Source organism: Ovis aries, chromosome 1, assembly GCF_016772045.2.
Source record: "Ovis aries strain OAR_USU_Benz2616 breed Rambouillet chromosome 1, ARS-UI_Ramb_v3.0, whole genome shotgun sequence".
NCBI classification, from domain to species: domain Eukaryota; kingdom Metazoa; phylum Chordata; class Mammalia; order Artiodactyla; family Bovidae; genus Ovis; species Ovis aries.
Window position 1 is genome coordinate 15700667 of NC_056054.1, and position 18159 is coordinate 15718825.

At 38.9% G+C, this 18159-nt stretch overlaps 1 protein-coding gene across 5 annotated transcripts in view; it reads right to left on the reverse strand.

Annotated features, from left to right (window-relative positions):
- SCMH1 (Scm polycomb group protein homolog 1) overlaps positions 1-18159 on the reverse strand; it is a 216212-nt gene that overhangs the window by 155204 nt on the left and 42849 nt on the right. For 2 of the 5 annotated variants that reach the window (XM_060397509.1, XM_027968452.3), the window contains exon 2: positions 12071-12148. The exons of 1 other annotated variant lie outside the window; for it this stretch is intronic. In XM_060397509.1, coding sequence (XP_060253492.1) covers positions 12071-12095 — 25 coding nt within the window. In that variant the 5' untranslated portion in view covers positions 12096-12148. Of the gene's footprint in view, positions 12149-18159 lie in introns of all 5 variants that reach the window. 2 more of the 5 variants (XM_015091897.4, XM_060397445.1) reach the window with 1 other exon arrangement.

Consider the following 18159-nt stretch of genomic DNA (forward strand, 5'->3'; position numbering starts at 1 on the left):
CACCTGAAAGTGAAAAGTGAAAATTACTCAGTCGTGTCCAACTCTTTGCAACTCGATGGACTATACAGTCCATGGAATTCTCCAGGCCAGATTACTGGAGTGGGTAGCCTTTCCCTGCTCCAGGGAATCTTTCTAACCCAGGAATTGAACCAGGGTCTCCTGCACTGCAGGCAGATTCATTACCAACTGAGCTATCAGAGAAGCCCCTGAACCACCTGGGAAGCCCCAATTACTCAGACTATTTACCTTATTCCGAGCTTCTGGGTGTTTTTACCAAATATCCCCAGTTTCCCCTATTCTATTATGAAGACCCTGCCGCCAGACTGTCTGGGTTCAGATTTGCTTCTATCATGTACTAGCTGTATAACTGTGGCTAAGTAACTTAACCCCCTGTGCCTCAGTCTCCTTACTGGCAAAATAAAAACAACAGCAGCAATTAACTTATACAGTTGCAGGGAAAATAACTAGGATACATATAAAGCACACAGGACAGTATCTGGCACACAGTGGATACAATATTAATTTGTATTATTGCTTCCTTCTCCATCATCATAAGGTGAAAAGACAACCCTCAGAATAGGAGAAAACAATAGCATATGAAACAACTGACAAAAGATTAATTCCCAAAGTATACAAGCAGCTCATACAACTCAATACCAGAAAAGCAAACAATCCAATCAAAAAGTGGGAAACAGACCTAAACAGACACCTTTCCAAAGAAGACATACATATGGCTAACAAACACATGAAAAGATGCTCAACATCACTCATTATTCAGTTCAATTCAGTCACTCAGTCGTGTCCAACTCTTTGCGACCCCATGAATCGCAGCACGCCAGGCCTCCCTGTCCATCACCAACTCCTGGAGTTCACTCAGATTCACGTCCATCAAGTCAGTGATGCCATCCAGCCATCTCATCCCTTCATTCTCTCTGGAGTTATTTCTCCACTGATCTCCAGTAGCATATGCAAATCAAAACTACAGTGAGATATCACCTCACACCAGTCAGAATGCCCCATCATCAAAAAGTCTACAAACAAAAAATGCTGGGGGGGGGAGGGCGGGGCTGTGGAGAAAAGGGAATGCTCTTACACTGTTGGTGGGAATGTAAATTGATACAATCACTATGGAAGACGGTACAGAGACTCCTTAAAAAAACAGGAATAAAACCACCATATGACCCAGGAATCCCACTCCTAGGCATATACTGTGAGGAAATCAAAATTGAAAAAACACATGTATCCCATTGTTCATTGCAGCACTATTTACAATAGCTAGAACATGGAAACAACCTAGATGTCCATCAACAGATGAATGGATAAAGAAGTTGTGGTACACACACACAATGGAGTATTACTCAGCCATAAAAATGAACACCTTTGAGTCAGTTCTAATGAGGTGGATGAACCTAGAACCTATTATACAGAGTGAAATGAGTCAGAAAGAGAAAGATAAATATCGTATTCTAATGCATATATATGGAATCTACAAAAATGGCACTGAAGAATTTATTTACAGGGCAGCAATGAAGAAATAGAGAATAGACTCATGGACATGGGGAGAGGGGAGGAGAGGCTGAGATGTATGCAAAGAGTAACATGGAAACTTATATTACCATACGTAAAATAGACAAAGGAATTTGCTGTATGGCTCAGGAAACTCAAACAGCGGCTCTGTATCAACCTAGAGGGATGGGATGGGGAGGGAGATCGGAGGGAGGTTCAAAAGGGAGGAGATATATGTATACCTATGACTGATTCATGTTGAGATTTGACAGAAAACAACAAAATTCTGTAAAGCAATTATCCTTCCACTAAATAAATTTTTTTAAAAAAAGAAAACTAAGATCATGGCATCTGGTCCCACCACTTCATGGCAAATAGTTGAGGAAACAATGGAAAAAGTTCAGTCCAGTCACTCAGTCATGTCTGACTCTTTGCGACCCCATGAAAAATAAAGTCAGCCACTGTTTCCTCATCTATCTGCCATGGAAATAGTGAGAGACTTTATTCTCGGGGGCTCCAAAATCAGTGCAGATGATGACTGCAGCCATGAAACTAAAAGATATTTGCTCCTTGGAAGAAAAGCTATGGCCAACCTAGACCACATATTAAAAAGCAGAGACATTACTTTGCCAACAAAGGTCCATCTAGTAAAGTTATGGTTTTTCCAGTAGTCATGCATGGATGTGAGAGTTGGACTATAAAGAAAGCTGAGCGCCAAGGAATTGATGCTTTTGAACCGTGGTGTTGGAGAAGACTTGAGAGTTCCTCGGACTACAAGGAGATCCAACCAGTCCATCCTAAAGGAAATCAGTCCTGAATATTTACTGGAAGGACTGATGCTGAAGCCGAAATTCCAATACTTTGGCCACCTGATGGGAAGAACTGACTGATTGGAAAAGACCCTGACACTGGGAAAGATTAAAGGCAGGAGGAGAAGGGGATGTCAGAGGATGAGATGGCTGGATGGCATCACTGACTCGATGGACATGAGTTTGAGCAAGCTCCGGGAGTTGGTGATGGACAGGGAGGCCTGGCATGCTGCAGTCCATGGGGTTGCAGAGTCGGACACAACTCAGAGACTGAACTGAACTATGTGTTAATAATATATGATATTTGTCTCTCTATGACAGAATTCACTCTGTATAATAAATAGGCTCTAGGTTCATCCATCTCATTAGAACTAACTCAAATGTGTTCCTTTTATGGCCGAGTAATATTCCACTGTGTACATATACCACTTTTTTGTCCATTCAACTGTCAATGGACATCTAGGTTAATTCCATGTCTTAGTTACTGTAAACAGTGCTTCGATGAACACTGGGGTACATGTGTCTTTTTTGATTATGGTTTCCTCAAGATATATGCTCAGTAGTGGGATTGCTGGGTCACATCATAGTTTCATTTCTAGTGTTTTAAGGAATCTCCATACTGTTTTCCATAGTGGCTATGTCAATTTGCATTCCTACCAACAGTGCAAGAGGGTTCCCTTTTCTCCACATTCTCTTCAGCATTTATTGTTTGTAGATTTTTTTGATGATGGCCATTCAGATCGATGTGAGGTGATACCTCATTGCAGTTTTGATTTGCATTCTTCTAATTATGAGTGATGTTGAGCATTTTCTCTTGCATTTATTAGCCATCTTTACGTCTTCTTTGGAGAAATGTCTGTTCAAATCTTCTGCCCACATTTTGATTGCGTTGTTTTTCTGGTATTGAGCTGAATGAGTTGCTTGTATATTTTGGAGATTCATCCTTTATCAGCTGTTTCATCTGCAAATTTTTTATTCCTTTCTGGGTTGTTTGATCTTGTTTGTAGTTTCCTTTGCTGTACAAAAGCTTTTAAATTTAATTAGGTGCCATTTATTTATTTTTGCTTTTATTTCCATTACTGTAGGAGGTGGGTCATAGAGGATCTTGCTGTGATTTATGTGAAAGAGTGTACTGCCTATGTTTTCCTCTAAGAACTTTATAGTTTCTGGCCTTATATTTAAGTCTTTAATCTATTTTATTTTTGTGTATGGTGTTAGAAAGTGTTCTACTTTTATTCTTTTGCACATAGCTGTCTAGTTTTCCCAGCACCACCTATTTTTTTTTTTTTAGGTTTTCTTAAAGTTAATTTAATTGGATGATAATTAGTACAATATTGTGGCGGGTTTTGCCATCCATCTACATGAATCAGCCACAGGTGCACATGTAGCACCCCATCCTGAACCCCCCACCCACCTCCCTCCCCACCCCATGGCTCTCTGGGTTTTCCCAGAGGATCAGTTTTGTGCCCTGCGTCATGCATCAAACTTGCACTGGTCATCTATTTTACATACACGTTTCAGTGCTATTCTCACCTTCTCCCACAAAGTCCTTAAGTCTGTTCTTTACATCTGTGTCTCTTGCTGCCTTGCATATAGGATCATCATTACTGTCTTTCTAAATTCCATATGTATGTGTTAATATACAGCATTGCTGTTTCTCTTTCTGACTTACTTCACTCTGTATTATAGGCTCCAGTTTTTTTTCCATCTCATTAGAAATGACTCAAGTGCATTCATTTTTATAGATGAGTAATATTCCATTGTGTATATGTACCACAACCTCCTTATCCATTCATCTGCCAATGGACATCTAGGTTACTTCCAATCCTAGCTATTGTAAACAGTGCTGCAATGAACACTGGGGTACACGTGTCTCTTTCAATCCTGGTTTCCTCAGTGTGCATGCCCAGCAGTGGGATTGCTGGGTCATAAGGCAGTTCTACCTCCAGTTTTTTAAAGGAATCTCCACACTGTTCTCCATATTGGCCCAGAACGACTTATTGAAGAAGCTGTCTTTTCTCCATTGTATATTCTTGCCTCCTTTGCCAAAGATAAGGTGCCCTTAGGTGTGTAGGTTTATCTCTGGGCTTGTATCTTATTTCATTGTTCGATATTTCTATTTCTAGGCCAGTACCATACTGTCTTTGTGACTATTTTTTTTTTTTTTTGTAGTATAGTCTGAAATCAGGAAGGTTGATTCCTTCACTTCCATTTTTCCTTCTCAAGACTGCTTCGGCTATTCGGGGCATTTTATGTTTCCATATAAATTGTGAAATCCTTTGTTCTAGATCTGTGAAAAATATCATTGGTAGTTTGATAGGGATTGCACTGAATTTGTAGATTGCTTTAGGTAGTATAGTCATTTTCATAATATTGATTCTTCTAATCCAAGGACATGAAATCTCTCTCCATCTGTTTGTGTCAACTTCGATTTCTTTCATTGTATCTTCTATGTTTTCTGTCTTCTAGTTTTCTGCATACAGGTCTTTTGTCTCTTTGGGTAGGTTTATTCCTGGGTATTTTATTCTTTTTGTTGCAATAGTGAATGGGATTGTTTCCGTCTCTGATTTTTCACTGTTAGTGTATAGGAATGCAAAGGATTTCTGTGTATTAATTTTATACCCTGCAACTTTACTATATTCACTGGTTAACTCTAGTAATTTTCTGGTAGAGTCTTTGGGGTTTTCTGTGTATAGTATCATGTAATCTGCAAATAGTGAGAGTTTTACTTCTTCATTTTCAATCTGGATTTATCTCCTTTTGTTCTCTGATTGCCATGAATAGGACTTCCAAAACTATGTTGAATAAAAGTGGTAAGAGTGGGCACCCTTGTCTTGTTCCTGAACTTAGAAGAAATGCTTTCAGATTTTCACCAATGAGAATAATGTTCGCTTTGGTTTTATTCTATTAGGCCTTTATTATGTTGAAGCAAGTTTCCTCTCTGCCTACTTTCTGAAGAATTTTTATCATAAATGGGTGTTGAATTTTGTCAAAAGCTTTCTATGCATCTATTGAGATGATCATATGATTTTTATCCTTCAGTTTGTTGATATGGTATATCACATTGATTACTTTGTGTATAATGATGCATCTTTGCATCCCTGGGATAAATCCCACTTGATCATGGTGTATGATCCATTTAATGTGTTGTTGGATTCTGCTTGCTAGAATTTTGAATTTTTTGCATCTATATTCATCAGTGATACTCGCCTGTAATTTTCCTTTTTGGTGGTATCTTTGTCTGCTTTTGGTATTAGGGTGATGGTAGCCTCATAAAATGAGTTTGAGAGCTTTCCTTTCTTTTTTTTTTTTTTTTTTTTTTGAGAGCTTTCCTTTCTCTGTTGTTTTTTGGAAGAGTTTGAGTGAGATAGGTGTTAGCTCTTCTCTAAACTTTTGGTAGAATTTGCCTGTGAAGCCATCTGGTTCTGGGCTTGTGCTTGTTGGAAGATTTTTGATTAGTTTCGATTTTGGTCCTTGTGATTGGTCTATTCATGATTTCTATTTCTTCCTGGTTCAGTTTTGGAAGGTTGTACTTTTCTAAGAATATGCCCATTTCTTCCAGACTCTCCATTTTATTGGCATATAATTGTTCATAGTAGTCCCTTATGATTCTTTTTATTTCTGTGTTGTCTGTTGTAATGTCTCCGTTTTTGTTTTTATTGATTTGAGTTCTCTTCCTTTTTTCTTGACAAGCCTGCTAGTGGTTTGTCAATTTTATCTTCTCAAAGAACCTGCTTTTAGTTTTAGTCACCTTTAATATTTCATTTCTTTTATTTCTGCTCTGATCTTTAAGATTTCTTTCCTTCTACTAGGCTTTGGTTTTTTGGTTGCTGTTGCTCTTTTCCTAGTTGCTTTAGGTGTAAAGTTACGTTGCTTGATGTTTTTCTTGTTTCTTGAGGTAGGCTTGTAGTGCTATAAACTTCCTTCTTATCACTGCTTTTACTGCATCCTACAGGTTTTGGGTCATCATATTTTCATTGTCATTTGTTTCTAGGTATTTTTTAAAATTTCCTTTTGACGTCTTCAGTGACCTGTTGGTTATTTAGAAGTGTGTTGTTTAGCCTCCATGTGTTTGTGTTTTTTTACAATTTTTTTCTTGTAAGTTATATCTAGTTTCATACATAGTGTTGTGTTCAGAAAAGATGTTTGATACAATTTCAATTTTCTTAAATTTACTGAGCTTGATTTGTGATCCAAGATGTGATCTATCCTGGAGATTGTTCTATGTGCACTTGAGAAAAATGTGTATTCTGCTGTTTTGGGATGGAATGTCCTGAAGATACCTATTAGGTCCACATGGTCTAATGTGTCATTTAAGGTTTGTGTTTCATTTAAGGCTTGTGTTTCCTTAGTAATTTTTTGTCGTGATGATCTGTCCATTGGTGTAAGTGGGGTGTTAAATTCCCCTACTATTATTGTGTCACTGTTGTTTTCCCCTTTTATGGTTGTTAGCATTTGCCTTATGTATTGAGGTGCTCCTATGTTGGCTGAATAAATATTTATAATCATTATATCTTCTTGGGTTGATCCCTTGGTCATTATGTAGTGTCCTTCCTAAACTCTTGTAAAAGTTTTTACTTTAAAGTCTATTTTGTCTGATATGAGTATTGCTACCCCTGCTTTCTTTTGATTCCCATTTGCATGGAATACCTTTATCTATCCCCTGACTTTCAGTCTGTGTCTTTAGGTCTAAAGTGAGTTATCTTACAGGCAGCATATACATGGGTCTTGTTTCTATATCTATTCAGCCAGTCTGTGTTTTTTGCTTGGTGCATTTAATCCATTTACATTTAAGGTAGTTATTGACATATATGTTCCTACTGCCATTTGCTTAATCATTTAGGGTTTGTTTTTGTGGTCTGTTTCTTCTGTTGTGATTCCTGCTAGAGAATTTCCTTAGCGTTTATTGTAAGGCTGGTTTGGTGGTGCTGAATTCTTTCAGCTTTTGTCTGTAACGCTTTTGATTTCACCATCAAACCTAAATGAGATCTCTGATGGGTAGAGTAATCTTGGTTACAGGTTTTTTTCTTTCATCATTTTTTTCTTTCACTTTAAACACCTGCATAGTTCCTACTGAAAAATTAGCTGTTAGACTTACGGAGATTTTGTGAATGTGTGTCTGCTAAGTTGCTTCAGTTGTGTCTGGTTCTTTGCAACCCTACGGACTGTAGCCCACCAGGCTTCAGTGGATATTCTCCAGGCAAGAATACTGCAGCAGATAGCCATTTCCTTCTTCAGGGGATCTTGTCAACCCAGGGACTGAACCTAGGTCTCCTGCATTGAAGGCAGATTCTTTAACCTCTGGGGATTCCTTTTTATGTTATTTTTTTTCCTTTCCCCTTGCAGCTTTTAATATTTTTTTCTTTGTGCTTAATTTTTGTTAGTTTGATTAATTTATATGTGTCTTGGTGTTTTTCTCTTTGGGTTTATCCTATATGGGATGCTCTGGGTTTACTGGACTTGGGTGGTTATTTCCTTTCCCATTTTAGGGAATTTTTCAACTCTTATCTCCTCAAATATTTTCTCATACTCTTTTTCTCTTTATTTTGGGACCCCTATAATTCAAATGTTGGTGCATTTAATACTGTCCCAGAGATCTTTGAGACTGTCCTTAATTCTTTTCATTCTTTTTTCTCTCTTCTGCTCCACGGCAGTTACTGAGGGCTTCCTGGTGGCTCAGTGGTAAACAGTCTTGACTGCAATGTGGGCATCCTAGGTTCAATCCCTGTGTCCAGAAGGACCCCTGGAGAAGGGAATGGCAACTCACTCTAGTATTCTTGAGTGAAGAATCCCCATGGACAGAGCAGCCTGGTGGGCTATAGTCCATGAGGTTGCAAAGAGTCAGACACAACTGAGTGGCTAACACTTTGATGACTGTTATTTCTATCATTCTATCTTTCAATTCACTGATCCATTCTTCTGCCTCAGTTATTCTGCTATCGATTTCTCCTAGAGTACTTTCAGTAATTGTGTTGTCACTGTTTCTTTATTTCTTCTAGGTCTTTGTTAAATGTGTTAAATGTTTCTTGTATTTTCTCCACTCTATTTTCAATATTTTGAAACTTCTTTACTATCATTACTCTAAATTATTTTTCAGAGAGGTTGCCTACTTCCTCCTCATTTATTTGGCTGTATACTTTTTACCTTGCTCCTTCATTTTCTGTTGTTTATTTTGATGGGTGGGACCGTGTTCCTGTCTCACTAGTTGTTTGGCCTGAGGTTTCCAGTAGTAGAGTGTGTAGGCAGTTAGATAGAGCCAGGTCTTGTTATTGAGATACAGACCTCTGGGATCCCTCACTCCGATTAATATTCTCTGGAACTTGATGTTCTCTGTTACTCCAGCAATGTAGTGGAGTGTGGGAATAAAAAGAAAAAAAGGCAGAACAATAACAAAGTATAAAAAATAAAACCGCCTGAAGGGTAAAACCAGACTTCAATAGCAATGAGAGAGAAGAAAAGAGAAACAAAAAAGTATACACACACACACACACACACACACACATATATTTTATATATATATATGTAATAAAAATGAAAATAAGAGTGAGTAGAATAACAACAAAGAGTATAGATAATAAAATAAGCATGGAAAACTAACTGAAATAGTAGAAAGAATAAGAATATATATGAAACAACCACTGGAGGATAAAACCAAACTCTACTGGTAAACAGTAAAAATCCAAAAGGCAAAAAAAAACCTTGGCTTTGAAGGGTGGGCGTAGATGGTGAGTGGCTCAGGTGGTGGAAATGGTTAGGTGGAGATGGGATTTAGGTGGGGGTGGAATCCTGACTTAGGACCCAAGCCTTCAGAAAAAGCCCTGGGTGGGGTTGGGGGAAGGTCCAGGCTCAACCTACCTGAGGGGGCCTCTGCAGTGCGTCTGGATTTGGGGTGTGGAAGATAAGGACCAGGTCCCTAGGAGGCTCCCCAGGGCCAAGTGGGTGGCACAACACCAGATGGATTTCCCTCTCCTCTGTACCAGAAGGACCATCCCCTGGCTGCCCCCGCTATATCTCCCCTCCCTCCTATACCTGCAGGACCTACATGGGCAGAGGGTATCCTTGGAGGTGGCCCTGGAGGACAGAGGGGGCCCCTGAGGATTGGTCCCCAGGGAACAGAGGGCTCACCCTGGAGGGTGGAGGGGGCTGAGAGGGAGGGGGCCCTGGAGGATGGAGGGGGCCCTGAGAAGTAGGAGGGAACCAGATGGTAGAAAGGGATCCTGGATTGGGGAGGGCCCAGGCTAGAGAGCAGACAGGGTCCCTGGAAGGGTGAGGAGGCCCACAGAGGATGGGTACCCTGGAGGGTGGAGGGGACCTTCCAGATGGCCGAAAGCTCAGCCTGGAAGGAGGAGGGGCCTCTGGAGGCTGGAGAGCCAGGAGGGGGACTCTGGATGGTGGAGGGCTGGGCCTGGGAGCCTTAGGAGGCTTCCCAGAATCGAATGGGTGGCAGGACACCAGGTAGTTCCCTGCTCTTATAACCCACAGGAGCCTCCCCAAACCAGCCCACCTTTTTCTCTCCAAAAATGAGCCTCCCTACTCCCTCTTACATCCACAGGATCCACCCAAGTGGACGGGGGTCCCTGAAGAGTGACGGGCTCTTCCAAAGGGTAAAGAGGGCTGGGGAGGGTAGACAAGGCCCCAGAGAGCAGAGACCCAGGCCCTTGGGCCCCAGAAAGCTCCCTGGGGCCAAGTGAAAGGGGGAACCCCAGAGGCTTCCGCAGTAGATCTTCTGATCTCACCAGAGGTCCCCCAACCCCCGCCCAGAGGAGCAGGTGCACTGCTCCCAGCACTCAAAGGCACCCCAGCCACTCCCAGTACCAAACTACACCTCCCCCCAGTCACCACTAAATGAAAGGGGAGCCCCAGGGGCTTCCCCTAGTGGATCCTCTGATCCCTGAGGGATCCCTACCCCTCTCAGGTGAGCAGGCACGCTGCTTCCAGTGATCAAAGGTGCTCAAACCGCCCAAGGCACCAAAGCCACTCCACCTCCCCAAGCAACCCCACAGTTGCTGGTCATCAGGGTTCAAGTTTCCTCCACTCCCCCTTACCCGGTTGTTCCCAGGGTCCTCCCTTCAGCCTGTCCACAGGAGGTCCCCTACTAGCAGCTGGTGAGTATCCCAGGCGTGGGGAGACATGCCTCCCTGTCTTCCCTCACCCCAATCTTGGGTCTACCCTCAAAGCATTCTTGACATTTCATTTCTTCAACATACTTCTCTCTGACAAACTGGATTAGAGTGGAGCTTCACTTGGCATTCCTACTACTGTGGCTGTTTTCATTGCACTATGATGCACACTCACGCTTCAACAATTCACATTCCTCTTTGTTTCATACCTCTTTTCAAAACCTATCCTGTAGAGCAGGGAATAGAAAACTTTTTGAAAAGAGCCAGAGGGTAAAAAAATTCAGTTTTATGGGATATATGGTTTCTGCTACAACTACTCAATTCTGCCATTGTAGAATGAAAGTAGCCATACACATTAACAAATGGACATGGCTATATTCCAATAAACCTTTATTTACAAAAACAGGCAGCTGACAGGATTTGGCCTATGGACCACAGCTTACTGATCCCTGATCTAGAAGAATCTTCCCTAAATAAATTTGCCTAGCTGTGATTACTCCATTATCCTACTTCAAAATACATGTACTATATTCATTTACAAATAGTTATAAACTTCTGAATATTTTTATGTGGTCAGTCTCTCACTTAGAATACTGTACAGATTCTTCAAGGAAAACTGTCATTTCATTCATAGCTAAGCCTAGGAGTAACACTGAGTGGTAAGGACATGAAGACAAATGAATCCGTCTACGTGCACAAAGAACTCACAAAGAGCAGATTAACAGGACAGACAGCAACGCAAATACACAATCATAATATAATGTGATTTTTGCTATAAGAGAGATTTGCTATACAAAGTGCTCTGAGAAAAGCAAAAGGAATGACTGACTTTGCTTGGGGAGAGGAGGAAAGTTTCACAGATGACTTGAGGTAGGATTGTCAGAAAAGAAAGATGAATAGGCATTTGTGTTAAAGGCAATGTAGTATAAAAGTACTAAGACATGGAAATGGATTAAGTGTATGGATAATAACCAGCAGCTACTATAGATGGAAAGGGGGAAGCGAAGCTACAGAGACAAATGACGGAAACTGAACAAGATGAGAATACAAAAGAAAGTATCAGCAAAGAGTGCCATTTGCCACAATAAGACAATGGTATACACATAATGAGGAGTCTGGATGATTCTAGAGATTATATTTAAATATTCAATGTCATGATTTGATTTATTAATAATATTTTATACCCATAAAGAGGCTGTAACTTTTTCATAGACTTTCATGTATATTATTTTTAATGTTCATACAGCTTCCATACTTACATGTCTACTAAATTCTAATAGTGATCATGAACTTATGAGGTAGTAAGAAGAGTAAGATTTAAAGGCAAAAAGATTCGGGACAAAATCTTGCAGTTTATAGGAACAACATGTTGAGTAATGTTTCCACAGAACAGGAATAGCAACAGTCTCTGTTTCATAAGATTACAGAAAAGACTATTTGAGACAATTATGTGAAGAGTACCTTATAAAAGAGCTACAAAATGACATGCAGGATTTGTGAAATTGCAGGATAAGTTGGTAAGAAAGGATGAGATACTTTTATTTACTTGAACAGCTTTCTGTGACACATACATTCATCCACAGCCTAACAGAAGATAACTCTTCATTTCTATCACATATAAGTACAGGTTCTGACCTTTTCGAGGATCTGATTTTTGCATGGTATCATCAGCTATATCAAATAGGAATTTCCTCTTTAACAAGATGGAGAAATCTAGAAGCAAAAGATTAAAAAAAATTAGAAATATGAACAATTGTAGATCAAAGGAGACCTGCAATGAAATTAGGTTTTAATCAGAGAAAACCAGCAGGCTGAACACCCAGAAGGGCTTCCCAGGGGCAATAATTTAGTTAAGTTTCCAATTTCCAGGATCCTTCCCTCAGCTTTTTGAGTTCAGAACCCTGATTCTGTTAAAAACAGAACAGACTTTTCAGGGCATTAATAGGTAATTTTAAACAACAATAGATAAACTAGAAGGTTACTCTATTAATTCACTGTGAGAAATATAACAGCCATATAACCAAAGTATTGTACACTGAAAACTACAAACATCGCTGAAAGAAATTGAAGAAATAATGAAGTATAAAGACACTTACATTCATGAATTAGAAGACTAATGTTAAGACAATACTACGTAAAGATCTACAGACTCAATGCAATCCCTATCAAAACCCCAATGATGTTTTTCTGCAAAAATAGAAAAAGCCATCCTAAAATTCACGTGATATCTCAAGGACCTCTAATAGCTTAAACAATCTTGAAAATGAAGAATAATGTTAGAAGACTCACAATTCCTGGCTTCAAAACTTACTACAAAGCTATAGTAATTGAAACAGTGTATGTGAGGGTACTAGCAGAAGGACAGGCACACAGACCAACAGAACAGGGAGCCCAGAAATAAACTCAAATATGTACAGTCAAATGATTTTTAATAAAGGTGCCAACAACATTCAATGGGGAAAGAATACTCTTTTCCACAAATGATGCTAGGAAATCTGGATACCCACGTGCCAAAGAATGAAGATGGACCTTTAGCTTATACCATATATAAAAATTAACTCAAAATGTATCAAGACCAAAACTTTAGAGCTAAAATTATAAAACGTTTAGAGAAAACAGAGAAGAAAATCTTCATGACACTGAATTTTTCAATAATTCTGGAATTTGACATCTAAATCTCAGGCAACAAAAGAAAAAAAGAGATAAACTGAACTTCATCAAAATGAAAAACATTTGTGCATCAAAGAGCACTATCACATGGATGAGAAGAAAACCTACAAAATGGCAGAGAACATTGGCAAATCATTCATCTGATAAGGGACTAATCACTAGAATATGTACAGAACTCCTCCAATTCAATGACAAAAAAAAAAAAAAAAAGAAAGAAACCCTCAAAAAATCCAACTGAAAAATCAGCAAAGGACCTGAATAGGTATTTCTCCATTTATCTACATGTGCGTGCTAAGTTGCTTCAGTCATGTTCAGCTGTTACGATCCTATGGACAGCAGCCCACCAGGCTCCTCTGTCCATGAGATTCTCTAGGCAAGAATACTGGAGTGGGTTTCCATGGTCTTCTCCAGGGGACCTTCCTGACCCAGGGATTGAACCCACATCTCTTACATTTCCTGCACTGGCATGCAGGTTCTTTACCACTAGTGCCGCCTGGGAAGCCCCCGTTTATCTATGTAGATGGCCAATAAGTACATAAAAATCAACATCATTAATCATTAGGAAGGTGAAGGTGAAGTCGCTCAGTCGTGTCCAACTCTTTGCGACCCCATGGACTGTAGCCTACCAGGCTCCTCCGTCGATGGGATTCTCCAGGCAAGAATACTGGAGTGGGTTGCCATTTCCTTCTCCAGGGGATCTTCCCAACCCAGGGATTGAACCCAGGTCTCTCGCATTGGAGGCAGACGCTTAATCATTAGGAAAGTGCAAGTTAAAGTCACAATGAGATACTACTTCACACCCACTGGGGTGGTTATTATGAAGAAAAAAAGAAAAATCCTAAGTGCTAGCAAGGATATGGAGAAATTAGAGCCCTTGTGAATTGCTAGTGGAAATTAAAAAATGGTACAGCTGCTGTGGAAAACTTTAAAAAGTTAAACATGGAAATACCAAATGACCCAGTAACTCCACTTCTAGGTATATTCCCAAAAGAACTGAAAACAGGGACTGAAACAGGTACCTGTGCACAAATGTTCAGAGCAGCATTATTCACAGTAGCAAAAGAGTAGAAACAATCTAAGTGTCCACCAATGACTGACCGAATAAATAAAATAAGGCTTATACATACAATCGAATACTATTCAGCCATAAAAAGGAATAAAATTCTGATACACGCTGCAACATGGATGAATCTTGAAGACATTATGCTCAGTGAAATAAGCCAAGTACAAAAGGCTAACTACTGTATGATTTCACTTGCACTTGGCAACTGGAATAGGGAAATTCCTAGAGAAAGGAAGTAGAACAGAGGTTATTAGGGGCTGGGCAAAGAGGGGGAATGGAGAGTTATGATTTAATGGGTACAGAGTTTCTGTTTGAAATGATGAAAATATTCTGGAGTTGGACAGCAGCGAAGGCTATACGTCACTATAAATGCACTTAAGCATTAAAATGGTAAAATGATAAATTGTTATATATTTTAAAAATATATTTTTAATTGAAGGATTGTATTGTATTGGTTCGGTTTGGTTTCTGCCATACATCAACATGAATCAGTCATAGGTATACATATATCCCTATACATATGTCCCTGCCCTCTTGAACTCCCTAACACCTCTCACCCCATCCCACTGCTCTAGTTTGTCACAGAGCCCCAGTTTGAGTTCCCTGAGGCATACAGCAAATTCCCACTGGCTATCTATTTTACACATTGTACTGTATATGTTTTCATGATACTGTCTCAATGCTTCCCACCCTCTTCTTCCCATCCTGCATCCACAAGTCTGTTCTTTATATCTGCGTCTCCATTACTGCCCCGCAAATAGGTTCATTAGTATCATCTTTCTAGATTCCATATATATGCATTAATATATACTTCTCTTTCTGATTTACTTCCTCTGTATAAAAAGCTCTAGGTTCATCTACCTCGTTAGAATTAACTCAAATGTGTTTCTTTATATGGCTGAGTAATATTCCATTGTGTATATATACCAGAGATTCTTTATCCATTCATCTGTTGATAGACATCTAGGTTACTTTCATGTCTTAGCTATTGTAAATAGTGCTGCTATGAACACTGGGGTACATGCGTCTTTTTCAATTATGGTTTCCTCAGGGTATATGCCCAGTAGTGGGATTACAGGGTCATATAGTAGTTTTATTCCTAGTGATTTTAAGGAATCTCCATAGTGGCTATATCAATATACATTCCCAACAGCAGAGGAACCGGGTTCCTTTTTTCCCACACTCTCTTCAGTATTTACTGTTTGTAGATTTTTTGATGATGGCCATTCTGACTGGTGAAGTGATATCTATTATAGTTTTTGATTTGCATTTCTCTAATACTGAACGATGCTAAGCATGTTTTCATGTATTTATTAGCTACCTGTATGTCTTCTTTAGAAAAATGTCTGCTTAGGTCTTCTGCCCACTTTTTGATTGAGTTGTTTGTTTTTCTGGTATTGAGTTGCACAAACTGTACATTTTAGAAGTTAATCCTTTGTCAGTTGTTTCATTTGCAATTTTTTTATCCCATTTTGAGGGTTGTCTTTTCACCTTGTTTATAGTCGCCTTTGCTGTGCAAAAGCTTTTAAGTGTAATTAGCTCCCACTTGTTTATTTTTATTTCCATTACTGTAGGAGGTGGGTCACAGAGGATCTTGCTGTAATTTATATCAAAGAGCCTTCTGCCTATGTTTTCCTCTAAGAGTTTTATAGCTTTGGGTTTTATGTTTAGGTCTTTAACACATTTTGAGTTTATCTTTGTTCTTTGTGTATGGTGTTAGGAAGTGTTCTAATTTCATACTTTCACATGTCCAGTTTTCCCAGCACTATTTACTGAAGAGACTATCTTTCACCATTGTAAATTTTTGTCTCCTTTGTCAAAGGTTAGGTGCCTGTAGCTGTGTGGGTTTATCTCTGGGGTTTCTATCTTGTTCCATTGATCTATATCTCTGTTTTTGCACCAATACCATACTGTCCTGATGACTGCAGCTTTGTAGCACAGTCTGAAGTCAGGAAGGTTAATTCCTCCAGCTCCATTCTTCTTTCTCAAGATTGCATTGGCTATTCAGGGTCTTTTGTGTTTCCAAACAAATTGTGAAATATCCTCGTTCTAGTTCTGTGAAAAATGTCACTGATAATGTGACAGTGACTGCACTGAATCTGTAGATTGCATTTAATAGTATAGTAACTTTCACAATACTGATTCTTCCAATCCAGGAACGTGGAATCTATCTCCATCTGTCATCTTTGTTTTCTTTCATCAGTGTCTTATAGTTTTCTGTACACAGCTCTTTAGTCTCCTTGAATAGGTTTATTCCCAGTATTTTATTCTTCTTGTTGCAGTGGTAAATGGGATTGATTCCTTAATTTCTCTGATTTTTCAAGGTGAGTGTATAGGAATGCCAGGGATTTATGTGTAATGATTTTGTATCCTGTGACTTTACTAAATTCACTGATTAGCTCTAGTAATTTTCTGACAGTATCTTTAGGGTTTTCTATGTATAGTATCATATTCTCTAAAAACAGTGAATTTTCCTTCTTTTTCAATTTGGATACCTTTTATTTCCTTTTCTTCTCTGATTGCCATAGCTAGGACTTCTAAAACTATGCTGAATAACAGCTGTGAGAGTGGGCACCTTTGTCTTGTTCCTGATCTTAGAGAGAATGCTTTCAGTTTTTCACGCACTGAGAATAATGCTTGCTCTGGGTTTAGCATATATGGCCTTTATGTTGAGGTAGGTTCCTTCTATGCCTGTTTTTTGAGAGTTGGTATCATAAACAGATGCTGAATTTTGTTGAAAGCTTTTTCTGCATCTACTGAGATTATCACATGGTTTTTTATTTTTCAACTTGTTAATATGGTGTATCATACTGATTGATTTGTGTATACTGAAGGATCCTTGCATCCCTGGGATAAACCCGACTTGATCATGGTATATGATCTTTCTAATGTGTTGTCGTATTCTGTTTGCTAGAATTTTGTTGAGGATTTTTACATCTATGTTCGTTAGTGATACTGGCCTGTCATTTTCTTTTTGTGTGTTATCTTTATGTAGTTTTCGTATCAGGGTGATGGCAGCCTTGTAGAATGAGTTTGGAAGTGCTCCTTCCTCTAACTGTCTGAAAGAGTTTCAGAAGGTTAGGCATTAGCTCTTCTTAAATGTTTGACAGAATTCACCCGTGAAGCCATCTGGGCTTTTGCTTTTTGGGAGTTTATTTTTAATCATAGTTTAGATTTCACTGCTTGTGACTGGCCTGTTCATACTTTCTATCTCTTCCTGGTTCAGTCTTGGAAGGTTGACTTTGTCTAAGAATCTATCCATTTCTCCCAGGTTGTCCATTTCATTGTCTGCTGTTGCTCATAATAGTCTCTTATGATCCCTGGTATTTCTACATTGTCAGTTGTAACCTCTCCTTTTTCATTTCTAATTTTGTTAATTTGATTTTTCTCCCTTTTTTTCTTGATGAGCCTGGCTAATGGTTTGTCAGTTTTGTTTTTCTTTTCAAAGAATCCACTTTTAGTTTTATTAATCTTTACTATTATTTCATTTCTTTTTCACTGCTCTATCTCTGATTTCTTTCCTTCTACTAACTTTAGGGGATTTTTTAATTCGTCTTTTTCCAGTTGTTTTAAATGTAAAGTGAGGTTGCCTATTCTGTTTTTCTTGTTTCTTGAGGTAGGACTGTATTGGTATAAACTTCCTTCTTAGGACTGCTTTTGCTGCATCCCACAGGTTTTGGGTTGTAGTTTTCGTTGTCATTCATTTCTAGGAATTTTCTGATTTCTCTTTTTATTTCTTCAGTAACTGATTCATTCTTCAGAATCATACTGTTTAATCTTCATGTGTGTTTTATATTTTTTTTTCTTGTAATTGATATCTAGTCTCATCACACTGTGGTCAGAGAAGATGCTCGATATGATTTCATTTTTCTTAAATTTACCAAGGCTTGATTTGTAACCCAAGATGTCTATCCTGGAGAATGTTCCATGTGCACTTGAGAAGAAAATGTATTCTGCATTTGGATAGAAAGTCCTGAATATATCAATAAGG